The 27,289-nt window shown below is 39.7% G+C and overlaps 1 protein-coding gene across 1 annotated transcript in view; it reads right to left on the bottom strand.

Annotated features, from left to right (window-relative positions):
- Nucleotides 1–27,230, bottom strand: part of LOC124111264 — a 28,202-nt gene extending 972 nt beyond the window's left edge. Inside the window, exons 1-5 of the mRNA XM_046470912.2 lie at nucleotides 26,833–27,230; nucleotides 14,524–14,673; nucleotides 12,621–12,895; nucleotides 7,242–7,415; nucleotides 775–919 (exon numbers count right to left, since the gene is read on the bottom strand). Of these exons, the coding sequence (XP_046326868.1) occupies nucleotides 775–919; nucleotides 7,242–7,415; nucleotides 12,621–12,895; nucleotides 14,524–14,673; nucleotides 26,833–27,136 (1,048 nt within the window). The 5' untranslated portion in view covers nucleotides 27,137–27,230. The remainder of the gene's footprint in view (nucleotides 1–774; nucleotides 920–7,241; nucleotides 7,416–12,620; nucleotides 12,896–14,523; nucleotides 14,674–26,832) is intronic.
- Between the last annotated feature and the right edge of the window lie 59 nt (nucleotides 27,231–27,289).

The following is a 27,289-nucleotide window of genomic DNA, read 5'->3' on the forward strand; positions in this document are numbered from 1 at the left end:
GGTGTCGTAGGCCACAGATGACATTAACACAGTAACAGTAATCTGTACATGATCCATTTACGATTAGTCACGCCAGTGATTGACAGCATGGGCACCGGACAACGCCATCAGAAGGTCCTCACAAATTATCGATGGAATATGCGTTCAATGATAAACGAATGTGGCATCGATTTATTATAATACTGCACTGACCTCCTACACAATAATGCTACAATGGTCACTTTTACGTATATTATTATATGATATAATGTCCTACATTGGAATGATGCAACAACGACCTGCAATATTACTACACTGTGACGGCTACACCTACCATAATTCTACGGTGGACGCATATATCTACAATGAGTGAGTATGGTTTTACGCCGCTTTTAGCAATATTCCAGCAATATCACGGCGGGGCTTCACACATTGTACCCATGTCGGGAATCGAACCCGGGTCTTCGGCGTCAAGAGAGAACGCTTTAACAACTAGGCCTAGTGGTTAAAGCGTTCGATCGTGTCGAGTTCGATTCTCCACATTGGTACAAAGTGTGAATCCAATCTCTGGTATCCACTGTCGTGATATTGCTGGAGATGTGCTGAAAGCGGCGTAAAACCATAGTCACTTACTTCTCTGAAACTACAATGTCTGAGTGATGAGTGCGTGAAAACCGGTTTCATTATTTCAGTTGCACACTGTGTCAGCTTAATGCGGGAGAAATTGATACTGGCCCTCACCGTTCTCAAACCAGGTATCATTACCAGGGCGAATCAGAATTTTCCATGTCCTACCATCTGCTTTATATAGCTGGAGTGTGAGAAGACCGTCAGGAGCACAACCCCCGCAGTATCCTCCACAGTTCAAGTTCACCACCAAGCCATTGCTGGCACGAGAGAAAATGGTCCACGGCATCCAACCGACCGATTTCCATGACAGCTGAAAATGTAGGATAATGGGACGTAAGGAGCTCAAACGCACCATACATGCAAACACCTCATCTCAGACATGAGCAGCTATTACTTTTTAGCGGAACATATTTATGTAATATACAGTAATCACAGTACCTCATCTGTACCATGGGCCAATGTGTAGCATGCCATATAATACCATGATTTCGCACGTTCGTGTTTGTTTACAAGAGACGAACTTGAAAAAAGCTAAGTCTTTTTTTTAGTTAGTCGGCTCACTCATATTATTGCTGACAGTTTTGATGAATATTCATTCCTGTTCACATAGCTTCACACATGTAATTGCATAGCTAGGTGTATATTAACTACCGTCGTAGCACACATTCTAACAACACATCTGGGCTATATAAAAATATATACTAACCCCAAAAATGAAACTGTGCATAGCAAACAATGGATACAGTAAATGTACAATATGAATTTATTCAAAAGCAATGATATTGCATGAAACAAAATTCATTTGTCTACAAACAAGAACAACATTAAATGTATATGCTGTACACTATCGACTTCAGGATGCTGATGCGGTGCATGGGGTCAAAATTAAAAGTCACAGATTCAGAAGCGAGTATGTCCGACGGCTGCATGAATTACAGCTGCACATCGACGCCTCATGGATGAAATTAATCAATGAAATTAATCGCGTATGAAAATGTTGAGGGGTGTTATTCCATATTCTGACAAGCTCTACTTGCACATCACAAGGTGTTACGGGGGGAGGGAGAGGGGGAGGGGGAGGGGAAGACGTCGTAGTTGTCGATCCACTACGTCCCAAACATGCGCATTTGGCGAGGGTGCGGTGAAATTGCTGGCCATGGCAGAACATCGACTAGTTGCTGTTGGAGAAATTATTGCATAACACGGGGTGTGTGTGGACGTGCATTTTCTGGCTGAAAAAAATATGCCAGGGCCATGACGTTTAACAGAGGTAATAACAGCTGGTGCCACAACTTCATCCCGGTATCGAACTGCAGTCAAATCACCGTCCACAATGATCAATTGCGTCCTGTTCTGAGCAGTGATACCTCCCCACACCATGACAGAGCCTCCACTATATTGATTCCTCTCCACTACCAATGTATCTGCGTAGCGTTCATTGGATCGTCGATAAACCCGTTGACGGCCATTTGATGACGACAGGTTAAGACTCGTTAAGACTCGTCAGTGAACATCACACGTCCCCACAAGTAAAGTGGGTGTCTGACATGTTGTCTGCACCATTGTAGACGTGATGGGCGATGACGTAATGTCATAATGGGACGAATAGCAGCTTTCCTAGCACGTATGCCGTAACTTATCAAGCAGTTGATGACAGTTTGTGAATGAGTCCGTCTACAGTTAGGAGTATTACGGAATGTTGTTGTTGCTGCTTGACGCCGATTTCGGAGATGAACCAGTCGAATCATGCACATTTGGGTTTACTTCTCTTATTCCTGTGATTTATACGTCTTGTATTATATTAATTATTCCAATGCACAGTTTTCTTTTGGGGTTAGATTATAATTTTGCATTAACTTCATTTGAAATATTTCAACATAATTAGTAAATGCGTCATCGTGTCGCTTGACTTACTGGTTTATCACGTTATTGTCTTGTTCTGTGACACCGTCGTAGCATGGCAGAAAAGGCAACAAACACTTGATTTTTAAGCAAATAATTTTCACCGCTTAATTACCTTTTACGCCTACAGGAATCTGTTTTGGCAGATAATCGATACTATGTTTTCTCTGGCGTTTGCGACATATATATTATGCAGATAATTTACATTATACAATGTCATTATGTATCGTCCTTTTCTTTACACACAACAAGACAGCGTATGTCATGGACGAATGCATCAATAATCATCTGCGTCTTACCTGACAGATTTAAATGGAATAGGCCTTAGTGTCTGACAGAAACAATATAAAGGAATCTTGCATCTATTTACATGCATATATTTGTTTACTAAATGTTTATAGACTTAACTTTTACACATAAAGTATTATTTGTACTCAGATAACTTTAATATACATATTACTAAATCTGAAATTACATACTTTTATTACTTACCACGAGTAAGTTAGTGACTACTGCGTGACGCCGCATCTGCAATCGTGCAGCTATTCGTGGCAAGGCTTAGCACGAAAGTAAAATTGTTAACTCCATGTTACGTTCAGGTGAACATACTTGTAACTGTGTGTTCGTTAATAAGTAGGACACATACATGTATCTCTTCTCTCAAAGTTAAATTGCAGAATGTGGAAAGTACTTAGATAATAAACATGATTCCTTCATAGCAAATGCACGCAACAAGTGTTAAACATGATGCAACAGTCGCAAATTGATCTTTACAATACTTTGTGCTAAGTGCATTAATATTTCTTGGAGTCCTAATGCTAATCTCACACCACTGCAGTTCTATCGCGTTCTTCCCCGTTCTAAACAAATACTAGAACGGGCTGTGATCATGGTAGAACGCGTAGTTTGGCGTAAAATACGATGCTAGTTGGTTCATAAGCAGTTCTCAGTACGTCTATCTCGTTCTTATCTCGTTCTTGCCAAGTCTGCAGTCCGTGTGTATCCAGTTCAGATCGGGTAAAAGTGCCCGTTCACCTCATCCCGACAACGTTTCGAAGCAGTTCGAGCACGTCCGTAGCCGTTCTCAACCCGTTCTGAACCAGTTCCACCTCGTTCTACTTCGTTCACAATACGTCCAAGCCAGTTCTAACTGAGTCTTAACCCGAACAACTCGTTCGCAGTACGTCCTCATGTCGTCCCAATTCCTTGTGTATTCGCGTCCTGGCCCGACTCCTATGGATACCGAGCTCGTTGTAGCCAGTCTTCATTCAAGTTCAGGGCTCCGAGTTGTACACATCATGCCTCCACAGAGAAGTCTATCCGGTCGGTGTGCACACGTATTGAAGTTTATATCCGACTGCACCACGTCGAAACACGTCCCTAGTCGGTTCGACGTACGGCAATTCCGTTCGTAAAACATTTTTCTCGTTTTAAGTACGTTGTCAATCCGACTAATTGAAGAACGGGATGCAAGGGATAACATTTTGAGCAGACTCAAAGTTCTAGAGCACCCACACCGTCCGAGCCCGTCCATGAAGTTCGTAAAGAGACTGTCAATAGTTGCTACGATCATACACAGTTGGAGCCCGTTCGACAACATTTTCACGAACCTATTGAGAATTAGTTTGGTGTGATGGTGGTATAGTATTTAACAATCACCTGTACGTTTTCAGCACGTGTTAACGGGGTAATAAGACATAATGTTCCCTGAACAATGACATATAATTTTGTCCTGGCTTTTTACTAGTTTTTTCTCGGCAAGGGGTTCTCTAAGTAAATGAACGCCATCATCGGTAACATAATGTAATAAACCAGTTGGAAGAGGACATCCAGCAGTGTGGTGGTAGAGGGATATTTGTACACGAGGATTTACTGGAATTGGTTCTTCTCTTATATGCGGATGACTTTTGTATTTTTGCAGATTCAGTTCTTGAACTACAGGAGAAGATTGATGTTTTACACGAATTTTGTAACAAATGGGGTCTAAAAGTTAACATGGATAAAACTGATATCTAAGTTTTTCGTAATGGTGGTAAGTTAAGGAACTACGAGAAATGGAAACTGGGGCGTATGCCTGTCAAGGTTTCTACATATTACAGTTATTTGGCTGTTATATTTTCAAACAGGCTGTGTTGGTCGAAAACAGTTCAGACATTAGTTTTGAAAGCAAGTAAAGCTTTAATTCCTATAAAACAGCTTAGTTATAAACTTCGAAATATCGCGTCCAAAGTGTTGTTTAAAATTTTCCACTTTTAGATTAAACCTATTATTTTATATGGTTCAGAGATTTTGGGGGTTCATAAATGGTTGTTTCTCGAACGTTTCCAAGCAAAGTTTTGTAAATTTGTTTCGGTTATCGGTTCCAAATCTACAAATGTTGCAGTGCTCGGAGAGTGTGGTCGATACGGTATTTATATTGATTCTTACACAATATGTTTAAGATACTGGTTTAAGCTTCTTAATATGTCTCAAGAGAGATTTCCAAAACGGGTTTACGATATGTTAGTTAGGTTTGATGCCGTTGGTAGGAATACATGGGTTTCGGCTATTAAGAATATGTTATATTCTCATGGCTTCGGACATGTGTGGGAATTTCAAGGTGCTGGTGATCCTGAATATTGTAAAAGTGAGTTTATACTGAGGGTTAAGGACTGTCATGCACAAACATGGTATTCTGAATTGTCTGGATGCTCGAAATTAGAACTGTATTCATTATTTAAGACATCATTTTCACTTGAACCGTATCTATTAAATGTATTATCAAAAGAAAAGCGACGTATGCTTACCCTTTTACGTATTGGAGAACTGGGAATTATGCATAACACAGGAAGGAGGGATGGCATCGATAAGACACTCCGGTTTTGTCCATTGTGCAAGTTAAGGGCAGTTGAAAATGAAATTCATTTCATTCTTGTTTGCCCTATTTATGAAGATATTCGCTCAAAATATTTCCCATATTTAGACTTCATTACTGGTAATAATCGTAAAGACACACTGGTTAGAATGTTAAACTCTTCTGATGTAAACCGCCTTGAGAACTTAGCCAATTATGTTAAAAATGCTATCTGTCTTCGTTCTTCTTACCTGTAAATATTATTTCATGCAGCACTTGATGTGAAACCAATTTGTATATATATATGTACGTGGGCCTGAGGCCTTATTACCAAATAAACTGATTGATTGATTGATTGATAATGTAATACAGTACCATGCATATTATTTTTGAAGTTTTTTGGGCTTATAAAACTAGTTTCAAATATTTGATAATTGATTTCACTACATTCTCTCGTGTATCGCCGAAGCCGAGGACGACCATTACGCGTCCTCAAAATATACATACATGTAGTTCCGTTAATTCCAAATGCACATCAACTAGAATGTGAAAATCCACAAAAAATGTCCTTTCGGGAATAGTAATCGATCAGTTAAACAATATACCTACTCAAATGGTATTATCGCAGCTGGTAGATCATCCAACCGTTAGTCATTAGTTTTATTTGTAGACCGTAACATATCAAAAGACATGGAAAGTTGCCTCTTCATCAATGTAGTCACAATTTTGAAAGCTTTTGAGAGCAACACATCGTAATTATATTACAGGTTCACCCACGGTCTCCCTTATTCTGTTGGGAATATTGAATACTGGTTTCACGATCTTTCAGCTCGTCTCAGCCTCATAGAATCTCGGACAACAATAGCACTAATATATATTGGAACTAGTTTCCTGCACGTGACTGCATTGTTTCCATTTGCTCTCATCTTCAAATGAAAGTGAAAAACTAAATTTCCGTTGAGCACGAAATAACCTTAAAGTTATTTGCATTTGTATTACTGTGTAGGGTTATCTTTCGGAACCACGCAGAACACAGGTGGTGTAATCAACGAATTGTGATAATACATACTCAATATTTCCTACTGGTACAATTGGTGACATTTAAACATTTTTATTACGAGAACACGGGCGATCTGGACAATTTGGAATTATTGTTTAAAATTCAAACCTCAAAATGTGGTAAAGTTCAAACTTCTTCCATGACAGATTTTTTTAAACGTGTATGTCTTAAATAAAGATTGAGTGGATGTATCTGTTTGCTCTGTCATCTGTTATGAGTTGCATAATTGATGGGAAGTAATTCTTCCAGTAAGAAGCTGGTTTCAGTTATACGGAAATTCGTTTATACGGACGAGTTGTGAATTCCCTTAATCATTTCGTGTCAATATTGCTAGTATATCTGGTCAAAGAAGAAATATGTATGGAGACAAAAGATCTCCCTGGTGCCACCCTCTAGATACTTAAAAAAATTAAAGGCCCAAATCCATTTACCAGTACTCACGAATGCATACTGTATAAAAGGTGCTGCTCCAAATGACTAATAAATAATGTATCCCCAAAATGGATTAGAAAAGGTGGCATTACAGAGATTACAGTGTAAACATACAATATCATTAAACACTGCGGTCTCGTATTTTTGTTTGCTTGTTTGTTGTTTAACGCAGCTATATTGGATACAGCACCAGACAATCCAGCGACTGACAACATGAGTATCGATCTACGCAATCGGGATACTACGACATGCATCAAACAAATCACCGAGCCTGACCAACCAATCCCGTTAGTCACCTCTTATGATAACCATCTTCTGCTAAAGATCAACTCTAACCCAAATCTTCACGGGTAGATATTATGAAGGTAGCGGAATACAGCCAGGGGACCCAGTGACTCTACATACGGAAGGGTTGACACGGAATCCGGTCCCAGATGTGTCTATTGTGAAGGTTCCTACTGGACCGCATGGACTACGAGTTGTGCCATGGTTGTGGTAGCAGTCCAAGGACACGCCGTAGTCTTGTGGAGTCCCAATCCATGTTGCAAAGGTGCGATCGGTTGGATTAACCACCAGTGTCTGTAACACAGCATTGGGTATTGATGTAACATTTAGACAACTCCTGTGACATCATGTCTTGTATTAGGATTTTTCAATGTACACATTTAAAATGTTAAGCACGATGCTACTTCTATTTCCATATATTTTATACTTTCATTTACATTTTGAAAATGTCTGTAAGTCAATGACCCCATGTGAAACTGATTCAAAAACAGTGGATGCTCTCCCAGATTTGTATATTTGCTGTTTAACGTTGCACTCAGCAATGTTCCAGGTGTATGGCGACGGTGTGTAAGTAGTCGAATCTGGACTCAGGGATATGCAATTAGACCTTCCCTACGATCCTCCAGCGCCATTCTTTATCCCATAAAAAGACGACAGCCCCAATATGACTTAAATGACGTCATATTGATACAGGCCGTGATCGTCGATCTGATAATGACAGATGCCGAAATCATCGACCATCAAGAAAATTCACAGCTCTGTGATTCTCTTTATACAATCAAAGTATCCTTCTCTATTTGATGTTTTATTTAACTTATTTGATGTAATCAAAATCCATCAACAGTATCCATCTTTTCAGATGGTACACCGAGCGCTGGATATAAACCCATAATGTATATTATTATATTATATAAGAGTCTTTAATTGGTCAATCGACCATTTCTTGAGAATATACATAGCCTTATTAGGTGTAGGTTATAGGGCATACATATCTTAGTTAACAAAATGTTCCAACTATTAACTTGGACATCTGTTGCAACGGTTGGTTGGTTGGTTGGTTTGTTGTACAACGCCGCACTCAGCAATATTCCAGCTATATGACGGCGGTCTGTAAATAATCGAGTCTGGACCAGACAATCGAGTGATTGATATCAAGAGTATCGATCCACGCAATTGGGATCGATGACGTGTATCAACCAAGTCACCGAGTCTGACCACCCGATCCCGTCGCCTTTTACGACAAGCATAGTCGCCTTTTACGGCAAGCATGGGTTGCTGAAGACCTATTCTACACCGGAATCTTCACGGGTCTGTTGCAACGGAACTCCTTGACTGAATAATACTATTACAACGTTGACTTGCATGTTTCTTAAGCCATTTAATTGATAGACCCGGTAATATCACTTGGACATCTTCTGGCGCGTCCCCCATCAAGAATTCCACAATAATTATCGGGTATAGCATTCAAGTTATTTAATATATAATTGAATTCAGAAACCAAAGTTAAGTAAATATCCTTTAATGCTGGACAACTCAATAACATATAGCCTGGGCCATCTGTCAGTGCAGCACCGCCATGATATTGCTGGAATATTGCTAAAAGCGGCATAAACCATACTCACTCACTCTCTCACTCACTCAATGGAGCAACTAACACATTAATATTTCTTTCGTTTTGAGGGAATATAAGCCCCGAGTATGATCCCACTATTCATTATCTTAGTTAAATGATGTGCCTTACCCGTCGCACATATGGTGGGGCAATGACAGTATACAGTAGCCATTTGATTTTTGTTTCGAGCATAACCCATTCATTGTAATCGTTGCATGCAAGATTGTATGAAGTGTTTTTATGATGTCTTCTTACCCTGATATCATTTAAATCCCCAAAGGTTTAGGTTACATTAGGCGCTGAGGCATTAGTTTCAGTGAATACAACTTCCTTCCGCTTGTATACATTATCTTGTAAGTATAACTTGCCCTTGATACCAGGTTTATCAAATCCTTCTGTGTCTCCAAGATTGGAAAGCGCAAATGTATTACAATGTCTAAGGTTATGCCTTCCAGGACCTGAAGAATCAACCAGTGTTTATAATATGAAGTGACACACTCAAATATCCTATATGAACAGGTTGATGTTTTACATCTAATACAGAAACTGTGAGCTCTGTTATAATACCCCTTAACTTCTTATACTGCAATGACGACAAAGATTCTGTTCTACCACTATTGTATTTTTCATCTTTGACTGGAACATCTCTTAGCAGAGTTGAACGACTTTCACGTTGAATGTTATCCGTTGTACTAATCTGTTCAAGATTGATGCACAACTCTTGATAGGGAACTATATCGGGTAAATAACTCCATGCACTGTTGTGTTGGGTGCCACTTCTCTTCTTATAATTCCAATTTGCTAAGTCCCTGTCAAGTTTTATAGAACGTGTTCCACTGCTTAAAATCAGCACCCCATTTGACTCATTTCGTGTGAGACTAGCTCCTAAAGGGTTAAAATTTCACCATTGAGTGAACATACAGTGTAATATCCATCAGATATAGTACGACGGTCTTTATCTAGTTATAACTTATTAATACCTCTCGCAGTACTTATATTGGTCCACCATGGGTAATACATTATTTCGCTGAGAGCAACTTCAAGTTGCCCCACCGAGTTATCAGCAGCATGAAACAGTTGAATAGACTGGCCTTTTGTTATTCCCAGGAGTGTAACATACATATTAAATATACAAAGAAACTATATTATAACTTAAATATGTCATCAACCATATGTTACAAACCAGTTGATTTTATAAGAGCCTCTTGTGCTCAGTGTTTTGTTCATTTCCCTGATATCTTTGAAAGATACAAGTTCACAGCAGCTAGCGACAAAATGGTGCATGATTGCTCCACAATCCAATGCAATTTTGGCAAAACTTTGCCATATATAGTGCCACAACAGGATGTGGTATATCTCTTTTTGCCGTCCGCTTTGAACTAAATAAGTCTGTTTTATGATTTCATGTTTACTATCAGATTAGACATATACTTGCAGAAATTAGTGCCACATTACCGCAGGATCAAGCATGGAATGCATCAAACAATCCATACAATAGGTGGGCATATAAACGTATTTACCAGGTATTTTATGCTTCTAAAACTAAAGATTGGCGTATTAAACGACTTAACTATGATCTAGGTATTCCGTACAGTGGCAAAAAACTGTAAAAGAAGAAAGTGATGATCTAGTTAAAGAAATTCATCGACCATTCAATCCATTTAAGATGTTACAGAAAACCAATCTTTTTGTAAGAATGCATAATCTTTATCATGGCTGGGAACTAACAAGTAACGCCTGGAAAGGAGATCTTATAAGCTTTAAGAGTGGTTTAGCTTATATTGTTACAAGGTTCGTGCAACACAACGATACCGCAAATACTTGGAATGAATTTCTTAATGATAAAACAGAAAAGTTATAAGAGTTAATGAATCAATAAGAACTTATGAATGGGCAATCCTTGGTGCACAGTCGCAAACACAAACAGGAATAATTGGTTCTTGGACAGCGCTTGATCCACAAAAACAGTTTGTTGCAAATGAGTGAGTGAGTTGGGTTTAACGCCGCTTTTAACAGTATTCCAGTTATATCGCGGCGTGTCAGCTTAATGTGGGAGGAAAGCCCGAAGTGATGCAGGTCTCAGACGTAAAGAACTTACCAAAAAGAAAGATATGCTTTCATATTTAGCATTCTCTGGGCAACATATGGAGCATAGTGTTTGGGTACTTATTCAAAAATACAACACTGTCCTGAAAGATCTCAGAGAGCAGGCAAGATGGGTTGCCCTGTTTCATTGCAAGGACTGAGATTCATTTGAGGTTGGTTGGTTTGTTGTTTAACGCCGCACTCAGCAATATTCAAGCTATATGACGGCGGTCTGTAAATAATCGAGTCTGGACCAGACAATCCAGTGGTTGATATCATGAGCATCGATCCTCGCAATGTGGGATCGATGACATGCATCAACCACGTCAGCGAGCCTGACCACCCGATCCTGTTAGTCGCCTTTTACGACAAGCATAGTCGCCTTTTACGGCAAGCATGTGTTCTATTCTACCCCGGATCTTCACAGGTCGAGATTCATTTGAGGAATGTCGCGAAAATGATGTTATTTCTACCAAGCTCGAGTGAGACAAAGTCAGAAAACTGCTAGCGGAAACAAAGAAATCTCAACACATTAAAAACTGACCGACCAGCTGCTTATGCAATTGCTTAGCAAAATTTAGCAACTTCTAAGCAAATTTCAGTAACTGCTTAGCAAATTTTGGTCACTGCTAAGCAAATTTTAGAAAATTTAGCAACTGCTTAGCAAAAATTAGCAACTGCTTAGTAAATTTCAGCAAAATGTAGCACAATATAGCAAAATACATCAAATGCGGTAAATTCAACGCTAGAAACCATTTATGTAATAACGTGGTGATTCAGATAGAATAGATACTTTATATTTAGATATATAAATTTATATGCCTTTGAAAGGTGCATCTTATATAGATTTACCCTCCAATTATAAGAAAGAAAACCACCATAATTAATGCAAAAAATAATGATGATAACTGTTTAAGATGGATGTTAAGATCTGCCTTGTTTCCCGCAAACAAACATTCAGATAGACCTTTGAGCTGTCCCCCAAACGATCGACTCAACTTTAAAGGTATCGGTGTGCCTACACCAATCTCACAAATTATTAAGGTGGAAAAGGAAAATGGTTTGGCTATAAATGTTTTCGGGCATTCTAAGGGAATTGTTGTACACAATTTATAAACAATACATAACTTTGCATTAAATGTTATTCAATGTCGCAGGAACTTTTGTTGTTCAGTATATATATACATACTTCGATGTGATATTGAGAGTGGCTGAGATAACTGATCAGTGTTCGAGATTATCGATAATGTATGAACCATTATTATATTGACAGTCACCGTGAGGATTCGAGTGTTAGAATCATATGTCCTCAGCAACACACAGCGACAGTGTCGAAGGAGGCGCCTAAATGGTGGTTAAGATAGGTGAATTTGTTGCCATCATATAGCTGAATTGTTCCAGAGTGCAACGCATGAGAACACAGAAAAGACATTTATCTACTTTGATGCTTAAGTGATCTTTGACATAATGATGGTTTGGTTGTGACGCTGATTTGGACAGTACTTCAGTTATAAGTGTCTGACACAATGAGGACGAACAGGGATTCAAGCTCACAACGAAGGTTTCTTGCACGCCTTAGGGACGCAGCTCTCCTCAGTGACATGAACCAGCCGTGCCCCTAGTATCGATAGACAGGGTTCATGGATCTGATAATGATAGGGACAGTGTCCTCGCATGTATCTAGCTAGCGTGCGTAAAGAGATCTTCTGATGTACCCTTCGTCATAAACATTGTCTAACAATAGCTACACTGATACAAATGTTATGTACATCAAATTAGAACGTTGCACAATAAACTTCTACCGTTAAGTCCAACTTGATTTTGTTGTAAGTCCACGAGCCCCAACCGTCACCGATGACTCTGTACTTCTTAGGCCCAGAACATGGTATCAACTCTTCGTTTGGGTAGTTACCACTATTGGGGATAGGTAGACTGATGAATTCTTCCGGGGTGGTGCTCATGTTGTGGCAGTAGATGCGGACTCTCTCCTGACCCCCAAGTCCCGGAGGGTATAGCCAGTAGTCACCATCCATGGGGGGATTTATTAACTTCTTGATATCCGCACACGATTCAGGCTCTGTATCATCAGAATGAAAAATTAGCCTTGCTTGACAACAGTATGCTGATCCGTACCAAAACGTCGCCATTACAGTAATATAAAGTAGATGCTGTCCATAAATACTTTGCCATCCGTCAACATCTGAGTAATGCCTCTCAAACAATTAAAAAAATGAGTGTTTACATTGGAATATTGTAAGGGACCTTCTCGTGATCTCGACCTTTCGAAACAGTAAATACAAATAAACGTTATAAGATATGTCTTAAATTAAATCATTTTCAATTACAGACATCACTTTCATACTGACTACCAGATAACAGAGAGTCGATTAAGGTATGTAACTTCTGAGAGCTACATTCAGAAGTTGGTGTGATGATTAAAAACAAGTTCTTGTGTCCTCTAAGTATTTGAAAGTAGTAGTAGGTTGTTTAAATAATGTCACACTCGTTAAAGATGAAATATTGGCTTCCATACACATGGAATATTTGCTAATTGCACAAGAAAGTAGGCATAAACAGCATAATCTAAATTAATATCTTACAATATCATTTAGACAGTCTTCTTTAAACTGGTATATACTGAATCTTACTATGAAGAGGCGACTTGCATTGACAATTCTGTAAGTCTCTGGAAAGTATCAATAAGACTGCGTCGGTACAAAATATAAGCTAACAGACAATTTTCAGGCATAACAATGACACCCGAAAACCGACTTTTAATACACTGATGGGTTCCAACACTGTGACACTGGTAAAACGCAAACTGGCAAAGAGTCATGTTCAAACACGAGAGCAGATTCCAGTTTTCAGACCAGATGGAAGCGTTCGAATCTACCGCCGTTGAGGAGAAAATCCATTTGGAGGTCGCGGCATCTGCAGCCAAGTCAAGATGGATTTGGTCGTTTTTTGGAAGGAAACGTAACTGGACAGAGGTACATTTACCAAGTTCTCCGCAATAAAACCCTCAGGCCCTATTTCAGCAATATAACCCAAGGTCACAAACAGACGTTGTGATGCCCTGGTGGGCTCACACGATACTGACTGACAAGGGGGACATTCTGAAGGACTACAGGGAGTTTCAGGTGCTGATTTCAGTCATCACAGTTGATCGATTACTGAACAGCTATCAGGAACAGTGCAACTATACACAAGATGAAATTTAATATGTATCTATTGAGGGTTATTTAATCAATACTTTCTGAAAAACTCATATTGTATTTTGTGAACATTATTTTGAACTGGAAAAAAACTTTGTTACAATTATCAATAGTTGTGATTCCTTTTCGTCCGTGTGGTGAATTGAACACTAGTTTCACACGTGTTGGGTGAACGCATTAACCAAGCTAAGTGCAGCTCCATTAGTGGTTGTTTCAGATGATGAATAAAATATGACAATTGACTATTTTCATCCTTCAACTTTGGTACAAGTGCGTCCAGGACCGTTTGATGAGATGAGTTTTCCCTGATTGTAACCACATTGTACTGTGTTTCTTGTGAATGTTTATATTTTAAGACCTCTGTCACTTTAAGCAGGGCGCGCCATGAACGAAGTCTTTATGTGAATTGCCTCAAATTCACTCCACCTGTGTAGTATAACAGGAGACTTAAAACATAAACAGATCTGCAGTTCCAAAATATTGTACTTACTCTTACAGGCGTAAATCATAAAATGTCCATGTGATGCACAGGCTATATCAGACAGATCCCCTGATTTAACACAACCAGCTTTAATGTTCGGTGCGCCATTCAGAGATAGCAGGGTGGTATTCGAAAACGGTGGCGTACTTTCATCACAACCTGTAACACAAAAATTATAAGTCATTAGCATGTACAAAAGCCATGTTGAACTCAATCCGTAAATAAGATACCCTTGACGCGGCTTAAAAGTGGTATTTGGAAGAAGTTGCAAGTTTAGAATCTGCAGTATCACGGCCGGGACACCAGAAATGGGCTTCACACATTGTACCCATGTCGGGAATCGAACACGGGTCTTCGGCGTGACGAGCAAATGCTTATTAATTTACCCCTTGGCTACCCAACCGCTCCAAGTGACAAAGAAACAAATAGCTAGTTGTCACCATCTGCACATATCTTTACCATTCACAAGTTTATTGCCCATTCAAATATAAACTGGTTAAGGTTTTTTGTCTACCATTTAGATATCACACAAGAGCAAGATAATAGCATAAGGTATAAATTTCACGTTTCGAACAGTTTCAATGATTTTTTGTGAACTTTTCTAAAAAGAATATCACCCTGTGGCCACATTAGTATCAAGAGGACTGTGATATATTATGAGAAGAAACACAACCGCTAAAAAGGTACTTTGTGATAATACCTCCTGGATGAGTAAGTGATTAGTTAATACAAAATGATTTTGTCAAAAACCTTGAAAAGAGGCAAATGTCCACAGTTATATATCAGGCTCTTCAAATGACATTCCCGCAAACAATATGAATGTAATCTATTGTCACGAAGCTGTGCTTTTCAGACCAGGGTGTTATTAAAAAAGAATTTAAAAAATAGCGAAAACCTGGTAAAGGGTTCACATGTTTATCATTATCTGCTAGTTGTAAGCAGAAAGGTTCAAAAACCCAATTTACACTGACAGTGGTCACTGTTTAATTAAATCTGAAATACACAAGCTGATTAGCTAAGCAACAATATAACAATAATAAAATGTAGGTAGCTAAAACAACTCTTTGACAATATATTGACGAGAGGAACAGCCCAATCATCACCGGGAGGTTTTTAACTCAAAACCCTAATGCGGGAATAACCTCGGCTTGGTTAAATAGCGGGAATTAAACCCAGTGGGCCTATCCCTAAAATACGTCTCTTGGACAATGAAATAGACGAACAATGCTAAATAGCAAACTAGTCTTATAGGCTAAAGACTCAATCACTTTGACTGGGCAAGGAAATCCTGAACTTCCCGAAAATACGAGGTACTTGACCTGAGGAGTACCCAGACTCACGATCATTTACAAAAGGCTTGACAAAATGAGTATCTTGACTCCCAATAGTAAATAGGTACTTGACCTAAACTAGACAATCACAGGAAAGTTGTTTATCAACAGATTACAAAAAACGGGTTTCGAAATATAAAAGCCAATACAATAAGCTTAATACAACTGGAGTACCAGTACCAGAGAGAATTTACTAACCACTTATTAACGACACCTAAGTTTCGACCTGACCAAACCGGAAGCAAGACGACCCGTAAACGGCTATACCTGGAGGTAACGACACTTGACTTTAACAAGGGTTGTAAACCCGAGTGCGCGGACCTCGTAGAGAACAACATTTCCTGGTCAGCACTTGGGAAAACAATAGCCTGGTGAGGGGACCAAAGTGAGTTTCTTACCACAGGGAAAGTACAAAACCAAAACAGAACATGTATGCGAAGATAGAGCGCCCAACATAAGCTATCAAACGGTACCAGTAAAGATATACATCCTGATATGTACAATTAGTGTGGTGGCAAGAATGACCATAAATACACGAGAAAGATCTACAAGTGCTAGATAATCCCGCTAAAAAGTTGCAAAAACATTTTCAACACATGAATAAGGTACCTGACATATAAATGATAATCAATACATGGTAAAAGTGTGCCATATTGTTTACGGGTTTTCACACCACTCCAGGGACCAGACAAAACAAAGATTTTGTAGTCTTCGGGGGTTTCCACAACATCCAATTTTGCATTGTTTTACTCACTGAATTAATAATTACCTTAACAACCTCGTAGGAATATCAAGCAAGCTCCATGGAAGGTCAAGGTGGCATCCGTTCCGTCTCATGGAACCGCCCAAATTATCATTATGTGGTAAATAGGTTTATCATTCCGTGACAAGAACGTTTTTCAGAATCAGACAATCAACAATCAGAATTTTATTCAATATTGTAACATTGTACAGCGCAAGGGCTTTCCCTTGTATGCATACCAGGGCACTCGAGCGTCATAAGCAGCAAACTCAACGGCCGACTGTGTTGGAGGTCCAGATATTGGGAACGCTTTAATGTTCGCAGCCGCTGACAACGGAACCATGTGACTTCATCAGTTTACTGAAATAAATTTGTTATTGCGTTCGTGCCAGTGTGGCATTTTCGGCTTTACATTCGCTGTATCACCTGAATTACCATCGCCAGGACATGTTTGGGATGGCTTCTCGTTTAAACATAAGTATTTGTTTCCTTTTGAAGCAGTTCTAAGGAAATAATTCCCCAACAAATGTTCCTGTACTTATCACTTCCACAGAGACCAAATTGCACAATGTTATGATCGCCTGAGGATTTCGGATTTATGTTGTTTTCTAAAAGAATCTCAATGCCTGTTGAATATGGGGTCATGATCACTTCGCTTTGGAAGTTCCCTTTACTGGTCTATTTTGCTTATGTTTCTTAACTGTTCCATTTGTCTGAATTTCAAGGAATGGATCACGAGAGTCAATCTAATCTTTCAGTTCGTCTTCTGGAATCTCCTGAATTTTTCGGTTTTCATTTTTAAGTTAAGGGTATGTTTCAAATACAGTTGAAGAGAGATTTCATGGTAGTGTCTACCACTGCGGTGACTTTTAACTCAGTTTCGACAGTATCATTGATGCATATTTTTAAGGCAGCCATGCAAGTAAATATATTATAGAACATATACCATCCATCTAACAACCTTAAAAACAGTCGACCTTGTAGAATGTCCAGAGAAAATCATTTGATTCGACTGTTGTGTACAGCAATGTGATACGGATGTACTGGAAAGACAAAAGACGTCGGCAATCTTTCAAACCGACGGACTGCCAACGTCTTGAGTATGTTTCCGGCATCTCAAAGACATCGACGCAGCAATGGTCACAACTGGAGGACGAACGATTTGTTGCCGCTCCTTCAGGGGCCAGTATGACTGCGCAAAGTGAGAACAAGACTATACTCTGTGTTATTGAAAGAAACGGTGGGTTGGTCTACAAACAACTGGACCATCAGTATCGACTTGAGTATAGTTGATATTGCTTTCAAACATTTGGCCAAACCAGACATAGACTCCATTAAATCAGACAAACACCACGTCTGCTTAAATTTGAAATTTATACCTTAAATTTAAGTAGCATTCTTAGACACAAATCAGTTTCCAATATGTCCAACCAAAACCAAAATGTCCCACACTATTCCAATTTCAGAACCACCTAATATTTCATTTTCCTATGTACACAATTTCAATGAGGTTGTTCAGTTATAGGAACGTGTTGCAGAACGTGGACGTCCAGGAATCTCATCGGGATTAGGTGGTCAGGCTCGCTGACTTGGTTGATGATGCAAGTCATCGTATCCCAATTGCGTAGATCGATGTTCATGATATTAATCATTGGATTATCTGGCCAAGACTCGATTATTTACAGACCGCCATCATATAGCTGATATATTGTTGAGTGCGGCGTTAACAAGCAAACAAACAATCAAACAAACAAAGGATTTGCTTAATTCTTTTTTACAAGCTCAGAAAGTTCAATTCTTTCAAATAATTTGATTTTTCAACCGTGGACGCTACTATACCACATAGGAAACTTGAGGGAAAACTTCATTGCTTGATCCATTGGGCATTTGTTACAAAACATGGTGACCATAGGTATAGCTGCATATTAATCTCTGAGGTTCAGGTAAATTTGTCAAAAACGAAAGCAGTTCTTATCAGCAGTTAACTGAGAAAACAATATGTAAAATTTTGGACTTCCTCATTGGAGGGGGGGGGGGGAGGGGGGGGTGGAGGCATCCATGTGGGCACAAATTGTGCTCCTTTGATCTGTGACTTTATGGAACAAGTCGGAATTTCTGCTCGGATTGGCAAAGTTTTGCATAAATGTCTTGCAGAACGTGCAGCAGGTGCCCCTTTACCCTAGCCTTTTCCGGAGGATACATGGACCAACAAAGTCGTAAGCTTTTTTTTAAATCAATAAAACCAGTAAAATTGGAGAGTTTGTTCTTTTTTATGTACTAGTTTTGACAATTGATTTTAATCGAGAGAGGTGATCGACGATGGTTCTACCTCTTCTGAACCAGTTTTGCACTTCCATAACGACACTTTGTCATCTGGTGTCTTTTGCTATTTAGGGATTGTTAGAATTTATGTTTCTTCCGTTTCCCTGGCAACAAGTTTGACTTTGACTGTTCATGTTGGTGTGAACCTGACATAGAAATACATCAAGTGGACTTGCAGATAATTTGTTCTTTCGAATTTGTAGGGGCCGAGGGGATTTGTCATCTTCTGATGACTCTTGTCTGTCCTCGCCGATAGACTGATGTTTAAGATAGTACAGTACAGCTTTGGACATCACTGACGTCAAGGTGATATGTTTTATGATAAAAAGTCATGTGGCTCGGTACTGGGTGTATGTAGCCTTGCCTTCCCGCTTACGGAACAACACCGGTTGATAAATATATACTTGAGATAATGTTCCGTAATCATATATTCCCTTAGTCTTCCCATGCTTGACACAACAAAGGGAATAGACCACTTCGCCTCATTAAAGGGACCGTAGAAGTTATAAGTAGTGTGTTCACCCTCTGACCTCCTGTTTCCTGTTTTTTATCGCTCTTGACAGTGAAACAGTTTTGCATATTCTGATTTCCACGTTTCATAGACTTAATCAATAATCAAATAATTCTTTGATCAATAATCATTGTAACCATATGACTAAAAGCGATCCTGAAAACGTTTTAAGAAACGTATTATGTGTGCAGGATGGCTTTTAGTCATAGAGTTGTCATTTTTATCCCCTCGGCAAATAATGTAGGGGGATATAGTAAACATCTTGTCTGTCTGTCCGTCCGTCCGTATTTCGTTTGTGGAGCTTAACTTGAACACCGTAAAAGATTGTTCATCCAAACTTGGTACATGTATTAGTCAGGGACTGAGGTGGTGCCTTTTGCTATTGTGGAGGTCGTGCGATTTGTTATCTTCTGATGTTTTCTAAAAACTCGGACTGTTTTCACCTGTTGACTGTTTGAAGTCCATTCTTGGCACACTGTCTCTTATTTCTCCGAAGTTATGGGTAAAAGTGTCTTCTGACGGCTATTATACTCCACTTTGAGCTCTTTTATCACAGACACTCTGTGATTTAGCCACGCCTTTGACGCAGTCTGTTTCATATCTGCGATAGCCTCAGTCATTCAACCCCTTTCATTCACTATCTCCTCTTGGTATTATGTGCTGATAAACTTAAACTGTCTTTTGTGTTCCAATGTATCAGACATTTCCCCACTAACTGATAAACACAATTGATATTGTATTAACTTGAGAGGTGATGGCGTTTTCAAATCTTGATGACATCGTTAAATAGCTGGGTTGTTCCTAAATTTCATAACCCTAACCCTATAGTTCTGTTGTTTTCTTGCTATCTTATAGTAACCTTGTCAGAGGTAGTTTTTTCAAATGAGACCAAAAAATCGATGTCCAATTATAGTGTATGTACAAAATTAATTATACCCTCGTTTACTAAGTAAATCGGGGGTATATAGCGTTCCGTCTGTCCGTCCTTCCGTCCGAGCTTTAGTACGGCCCATAACTTTTTAACCATGCACCCTAGCTTCACCAAACTTGCTACACACATTTACCACAATGAGTACTTGTGCATTTTGCTAGTTTGAAGATTCTGAATTTTTTATTTTTTGCCGTTTCCATGGAGACATTAGAAACTTTAACTTTTAGGGTGGGTGTTTTGTACGGCCTATATCTTTTCAACCATGCACTCTAGCTTCACCAAACTTTCTACACACAATAACCACAATGAGTACTTGTACATTTTGCTAGTTTGAAGATTCTGAATTTTTTATTTTTTGCCGTTTTCATGGAAACATTAGAAACTTAAACTTTAAGGGTGGGTGTTTTGTACTGCCATATCTTTTTAACTATGCACCCTAGCTTAACCAAACGTGCTACACCCATTTACCACAATGAGTACTTGTGCCTTTTGCTAGTTTGAAGATTGTGAATTTTTATATTTTTGCCGTTTCCGTGGACACATTAGAAACTTAAACTTTTAGGGTGGGTGTTTTGTACGGCCCATATTCATTTAACTATGCATCCTAGCTTCATCAAGCTTGCTACACACATTTATCACAATGAGTACTTGTGCCTTTTTCTAGTTTGTAGATTCTGGTTTTTTTATTATTTTTGCCGTTTCCATGGAATCATGGTGAAACATAAATTTTGGGTAGAGTTTTTGTACGATCCATGTTTACAATATTATGTATCCTAGCTTCAGCAAACTTGCTACATTAACTATTATGATTGTTTTTTTTATCTTTAATAAGATTCTGAAAGTTTTCTCTTTTGCTGTTTTCATGGAAACATGATGGAATTTAGAAATTTTGATGACTGGTTTTGTATAGCTCATGGGGTTACAAAGGAAAGGGCAGTTCCTCTGACTTAAAGCAACAGGTATATTTCATTAATTAACAAACTATTTACTATTTGTTGCTGACCAGCGGGGATAACGGGGGTATGTGAGCTTTGCTCACTTCTTTCTTGTTGTTTGTTTTGAAACATTGACGTAAATTAATCATAACTCAATCTGACCATATAAATCAGTTGACAGTCATTCAAATTTCCCACCATCCTTGCATGCTTACAATTCTAAACTTCTAATATTGAATTTATGCGAAAACGATAGGCAGCACAATATAATTACAAGTTTTAGAAAGAACGTAATGCACAGCTTGGCGTCAGAAAAGAAATCCCATCCTAATTTGAATGTGTTGCCTCGGAAACCCAACAGATATATCTTCTTTAAGACCCGAACAGCAAAGGCACCAGTACCGCGTTTGCCTGGTGTGTATACAAAGTTATATGAAACGGTGTATATACCTAACTTGAGAAAACGCTAAAAAGACAAGGGGCATTACTCCCCAAAATAGTTATGGAATGTGCGAAAACATCTTCATCATTCAATGATGTATTCACCATGTCATGTTTAGTGTTTTCAGAAACTCCCCGTAGGGACCCGGGGAAGATACACAAGTATGTGTTCTCAGCACCACATTGCTGGTCCTAAAAGGCGACCGAAATGGGCTGCCTATTTGCCGTGGGCTGCGACCCCGTGTCGGCAGAGGAAGGGATTCTGGTGGTTGAGGGCGATGGAGCCGGCAATAGTGCTCCTTAGTCCACTTCGACCCTAACTTTGCCTAGACGGGCGGTAGAATGGGCCCGATTCTATCAACCGGCAGGCCATGTCATCCTCTGTGCATACAATATTTCGCACAAACATTTGATACCTAATAATAAATTTATTCTTAATGTCTATTGTAAATGTATATGAATCTATAAACTTGCTTAGAGCCCTATGCCCTTAAGGCATGGGCCAATCTGGTGATGCTGACCTCCGAATTCTGTACGTCTCCAATTTATTGTCATGGGCCGAACCAGCCTGACTTAATTTGGTTGATAGCTATAGCTTTTCGTGTCAAATTTGCTGGAGTATAAAACCCCGTTATCCTCGGTCTTTGCAGATTGGAAATCCGCTGCAGTATAAGACTGTCCTTGTAGAGACTCCATGGTGGGTGGGGAAAAGGGGTGCTGAATCATTTTCCTTTTGACATGGCTTCCCAACACCCTGGTTCAAAACGTAGATATCTTGAATCTGACAATTCACATGACGAAAATACCACCAACCGATCTGACAATTGGACACGTTTTTTGATTATCGAAAAACCCATAAAACTAAATATGTTTGTAATCTCCAAAGGTATCGCTGGTACCTGCGGAGAGGTTACAAATGTCACCTAGCTTCGATCCGGTTCTCTCCTTGTGGAATGGGGGGCACGGGTGGCCCAGTCGTCTGAGGCGCCGCGATTCGCTGTGCAGAGTTGCGTCCCTTGGGCACGCCAGAAACCTATGATTGTGGGTTCGAATCCCGGTTCGCCCCGATTATGTTTCTAGGTTTGTCAGCACCATACCCGTGCTCGTGGGTTTCACCGAAGTGGTAAACGTTTGAGGCCTGCATCACTTCGGGCTTTCCTCCCACATTAAGCTGACACGCCGCGATATAACTGGAATACTGTTAAAAGCGGCGTTAAACCCAACTCACTCACTCACTCACTCCTTGTGGAATGTGCATGGAGACAGCAATCCATCAATCTTCTCAGTTTGAAAGAGTTTTTAAATATCACGATTGCTGTCTCTGAAAACAGGACACTGAACTGATGCAAGTGAATTGACCGTGACAGGGCTCGCTGCCTGTCCAGCATGACCGAGGATAAAATAGTCAAAGAACTTGTCCAACAGTCTGTCACTGCTGTTTAACGATTTACGGTAAAAAAGGATAATGTGGTTGTAGAGACCAACACCTATCTCTTCACTTTTGCCCGTTCGAAGATTCCACGTCCCCAGTATGGTGATCTCCCTTCAGAGGCTGGCGATCTATAGCCCGTTTTTATCATGTTATTGTTCTGTATAAGTGTTATCCTTTTTTATGATCCCATACTAGTTTGAAAATCTTTTTCTGTGATAAGTCTAGTACTTTTTACTGTCCTTCGTTGGCAGGTTTTTATATAAGTTTAATTGTATTTATAAAAATTAAACCTTGATAGTCACGATATGGCTGAAATATCTAATATCTATATCTAACATCAGGGCCAATCTAAAGGTTTCATCATCTTCTCCGATTCATTGTCATGCCTTCTGGCACTTGAGGGTGTCTCCTCGGGTCGTCCTGTGATCCTGGACATTTTGGAACTTGTCAATGGTCTTTCTGCTGGCCAATGCGACATCGTCTTTTGCTGGTTATCAATTCGTGTGGGCATCCCAGGTAACACAAAAGCCCATGCAGCAGCTGAGGCAGCTCTTGACAAACCGTTTTCTCTACTGCTTATCCCGTGCAGTGATTTCAGGCCAGCCGTCGAGAGTTATACTCGGGGTGTCATGTGGGGGAAGTGGGGCACCCAGGTGGGAAGCAGTAAACTTCACGAATTAAAACAAACAATCGGTCCGGCCTGCTTGGGTAGTTAGGACTGGACGAGGTCGTTTTGCGACGATGTCGTATTGGCCACGGTCGTTTTGCACAGGAGTGTCTGCTTGGGACAGATGGGGACGAACCTCCTAGGTGTATCCTTTGTGATGAAAGGTTCACCGTCAAGCATATATTGCTTGACTGTGCGGACTTTGCAATCACAAGGGATTCACATTATTAAAGTCTAAATCTGAAAGATCTCTTTTCCCGTGTCAGCGGGCATCTTATTATCAGCTATTTGAAAGACATTTGTCTGTATAATAAATTTTAAATATGTATGTAAATAAATAAATGCTTGTTTTTATATTTGGTTTGGTGCTTTTATCTACTGACTTTATTGAAGGCTCTGTCCAGGGGGCTTAAAGTATCGTAAAATTATTGTCCCCCTGTGTGACACGTAATCCTATCATAATAGATATAACTATCATCAACCAGTGTTTTTACTCATTGCTAAGTATTTTTTTAATATTGGCTACTATTGTGCACAACCACCAGTATCTAAAGTAATGACGTAAATCCTGCTGGGCTATCATGCAGGAAGCAGAAGTACTGTAAGTCTCCATGATCCCCAGCAAGGTGGCCTAGCTTTGGTAACTGGTGACCTATAGCCCGTGTTTTAAAACTGTATGTATAATATTGTTATGCTCAAATATGTTTCATAAATTGTTTCTAAATATATTAAATAAAAAAATCCATTAATAACTAAATTGTAAATATATCAACTTGGTCTCGTCGATATGTGGCTGAAATAATGCCGATGCGACGTCAAATTTTAACTCACTCACTCACTCACTTTTCAGAAACATTGTCGCTACTGTACATGTGCACTACGATAAAACGATCAAACAAGGGTCATAACTCTGTAAAGCAATAATTGTCTATTATCAACATTATAATCCCTTAATGATTTATACAAATTGTCCATAAAAGGTTCCAAGGAAATTTGTTCCAAGTGATCATGAAGTCGGACGGACAAACGGGCGGGCGGAGCCCAAACCTATGCCCCCCGCCCAGTTTCGTGACGGTAGATAATTATGATGACATAGACTACTTGGTTTTATAGAGACTATAGATAACAATATCCTAAATAAACTGACGTCCAAAAGAAACTTTACCAGAGTTTGAAATAACTCTTACTCAAAAACCAACAAAACATACATGCATGAAGTAAAGTGTATTGAGAAGATCAATATATCAACTTTCGAGCTTTCAGAATCATGGACAATAGGCAGAGTACATAAACAATCGCTCACTTTCAATAACAAGTCATTAGTAGCGTGTGTGACCACCAAATGCCTCAATACACGCAAATACTCTTCGACGCACAGAAAAAGTCAGTTGTCTGATGAGGTCACGTGGGATTTGACGCCATTCTTCTTGGAGGGCCACGATCAGTTCTTGCCGGTTGGCTGGAGAGTGTGGTCATTGTCGAACACGACGATCTATCAATTCCCAGAGGTGTTCCATGGGGGACAAATCGGGTGAGCGTGCAGGTCACGGCAGGGCGTTGACGTTGTTGGCTGCGAGGAAGTAAGTGACAATTATGGCTGTATTGGCTCTAGCGTTGTCATGCTGATAAATGACACCACGTGGCTGCTGTTGGAGAAATGGTAGGACAACTGGAAGAAGAGTGTTATCCATGTAACGCTGAGCTGTCAAGTTTCCGTCAACGATGACCAGCGGTGTCCTCTCCTGCCCACATATCCCTCCCCACACCATGACACTCCCTCCATCATATGGTACGACCTCCTGCACGCAACACGCCGCCGTTCGTTCACCCCTTCGGCGGTAAACACGTTGTCTTCCATCAGCCCTAAACATACAGAATCGACTTTCGTCAGTGAAGACAACCCTCTGCCAGTCACGTCGTTGTCAACGTCGTACAGTCCGGGCCAATCTCAATCACAGACGACGATGTTGCGCTGTCAATAGCTCTCCTCTGTATGGTCTAAAAGCCATGATTCCATGAGCCCTGAGTCTCCTGGCCACTGTCTGTCGACTAACCCTGTGACCTAAGGCATTTGTCGCCGATGACGTCACTGTCAGGAAGCGATTTCGGCGGGTGCTAGGTACGCAAGTACCGGTCATCATGGGGCGTGGTCACCCTGGGTCTGCCTGTTCTTGGCCTGTCAGCGGTCCGCCCTGTCTGTATGTAACGTTGCATCAAGTTGGAAACGGCAACACGGGAGCAACCGAAGGTTCGTGCAATATGGGCGTGGGTGGCTCCCATCGGTACCATACCCAAGGCTCGTTCACGTTATTCGACTGTGAGTCGTGGCATTTCTTTTGTGTTTTTTTTATCATTGTGGATGTCTGACTTGCCGTTGCAATCGTTTTATACCCTTACCCGCACATGCATTTGCAGTTGTCCTTGGTGCACATGTTTTTCACTTTTTCGCGTGTTATCTCGAAAACATGTAACAGACGATTAAAACTTTCTGCATACACTATTGTTGTATTTAGGCTATGTGTTTTAGATAGACTTCATCGGAAAAAAGTTATACTTTGTCTGAAATTTATATATTTTCAGTTGGTAAAGTTTCTTTTGGACGTCAGTTTATATCAAGAAAGATCAGGGCAGATGATTTAAGAAATGGAAAATCGTTAGAATTTCTATGGGTTCTTCTTGGTCTAATGAAACACCTGTATGTTTAAATCACTTCAGGGAGTCTAAGAGAAGTTTTGATTTATTTGCTTCACAACATGGCGAATGAGAACATGACAGTTACTTGTGTAAAGTTAAAAATATGAAAAGGATTATATGACCTAAAAGTATTGTCATCAGAAATAGTAGTATACCTGGTACAACAATGTATTTAGATCCCAGTCACTTAAGCACCAGGACTTCACAGATGTAACGTTTAAATAGAACTTGCAGACTATTGAGGAAAATGTCATACTTATTGTAATGAAAAAGGATGTGTGATGCCCCACGTTATATAATAAATGTACTTACTTGGAATATAGTATCTTGTCGATGGACTTGAAGTAGTCACAGCGGCAGTTGGAAATACAAAATCATGCAAATGACATGTTTGGTTATTGCCATCATAGAAGAACGACCCGCACGTGTTACTGGTGCTGCATAATATGGCACAGTATCTTCTCGAAACTTTTCCTACCGTCTTGGACGCAGGGAAGTTTACTGTTTTCTCTTTGACTTCTACATGTTCAGTAAATGTTAACGTACGAACGTTTCCTTGACAGCAACCGCTGATGAAGATGACAACTACGATCAAAACGTTAAAATACAAGAACATTGTGACATAAACACTGATATTCTGTAAACATAAAGTCCAAATGATTCCAAATTAATGATCTGAACTCATGCAACAACTGTGTCCGAATCGACAGTGTAAGTGCTATACAGAAAGTGAAGCTCTTGAATACCCGTAACATTGATAATTAATGGA

This window comes from Haliotis rufescens, unplaced genomic scaffold (genome assembly GCF_023055435.1).
Source record: "Haliotis rufescens isolate VD_foot unplaced genomic scaffold, xgHalRufe1.0.p SCAF_6, whole genome shotgun sequence".
Taxonomy (NCBI): Eukaryota; Metazoa; Mollusca; class Gastropoda; order Lepetellida; family Haliotidae; genus Haliotis; species Haliotis rufescens.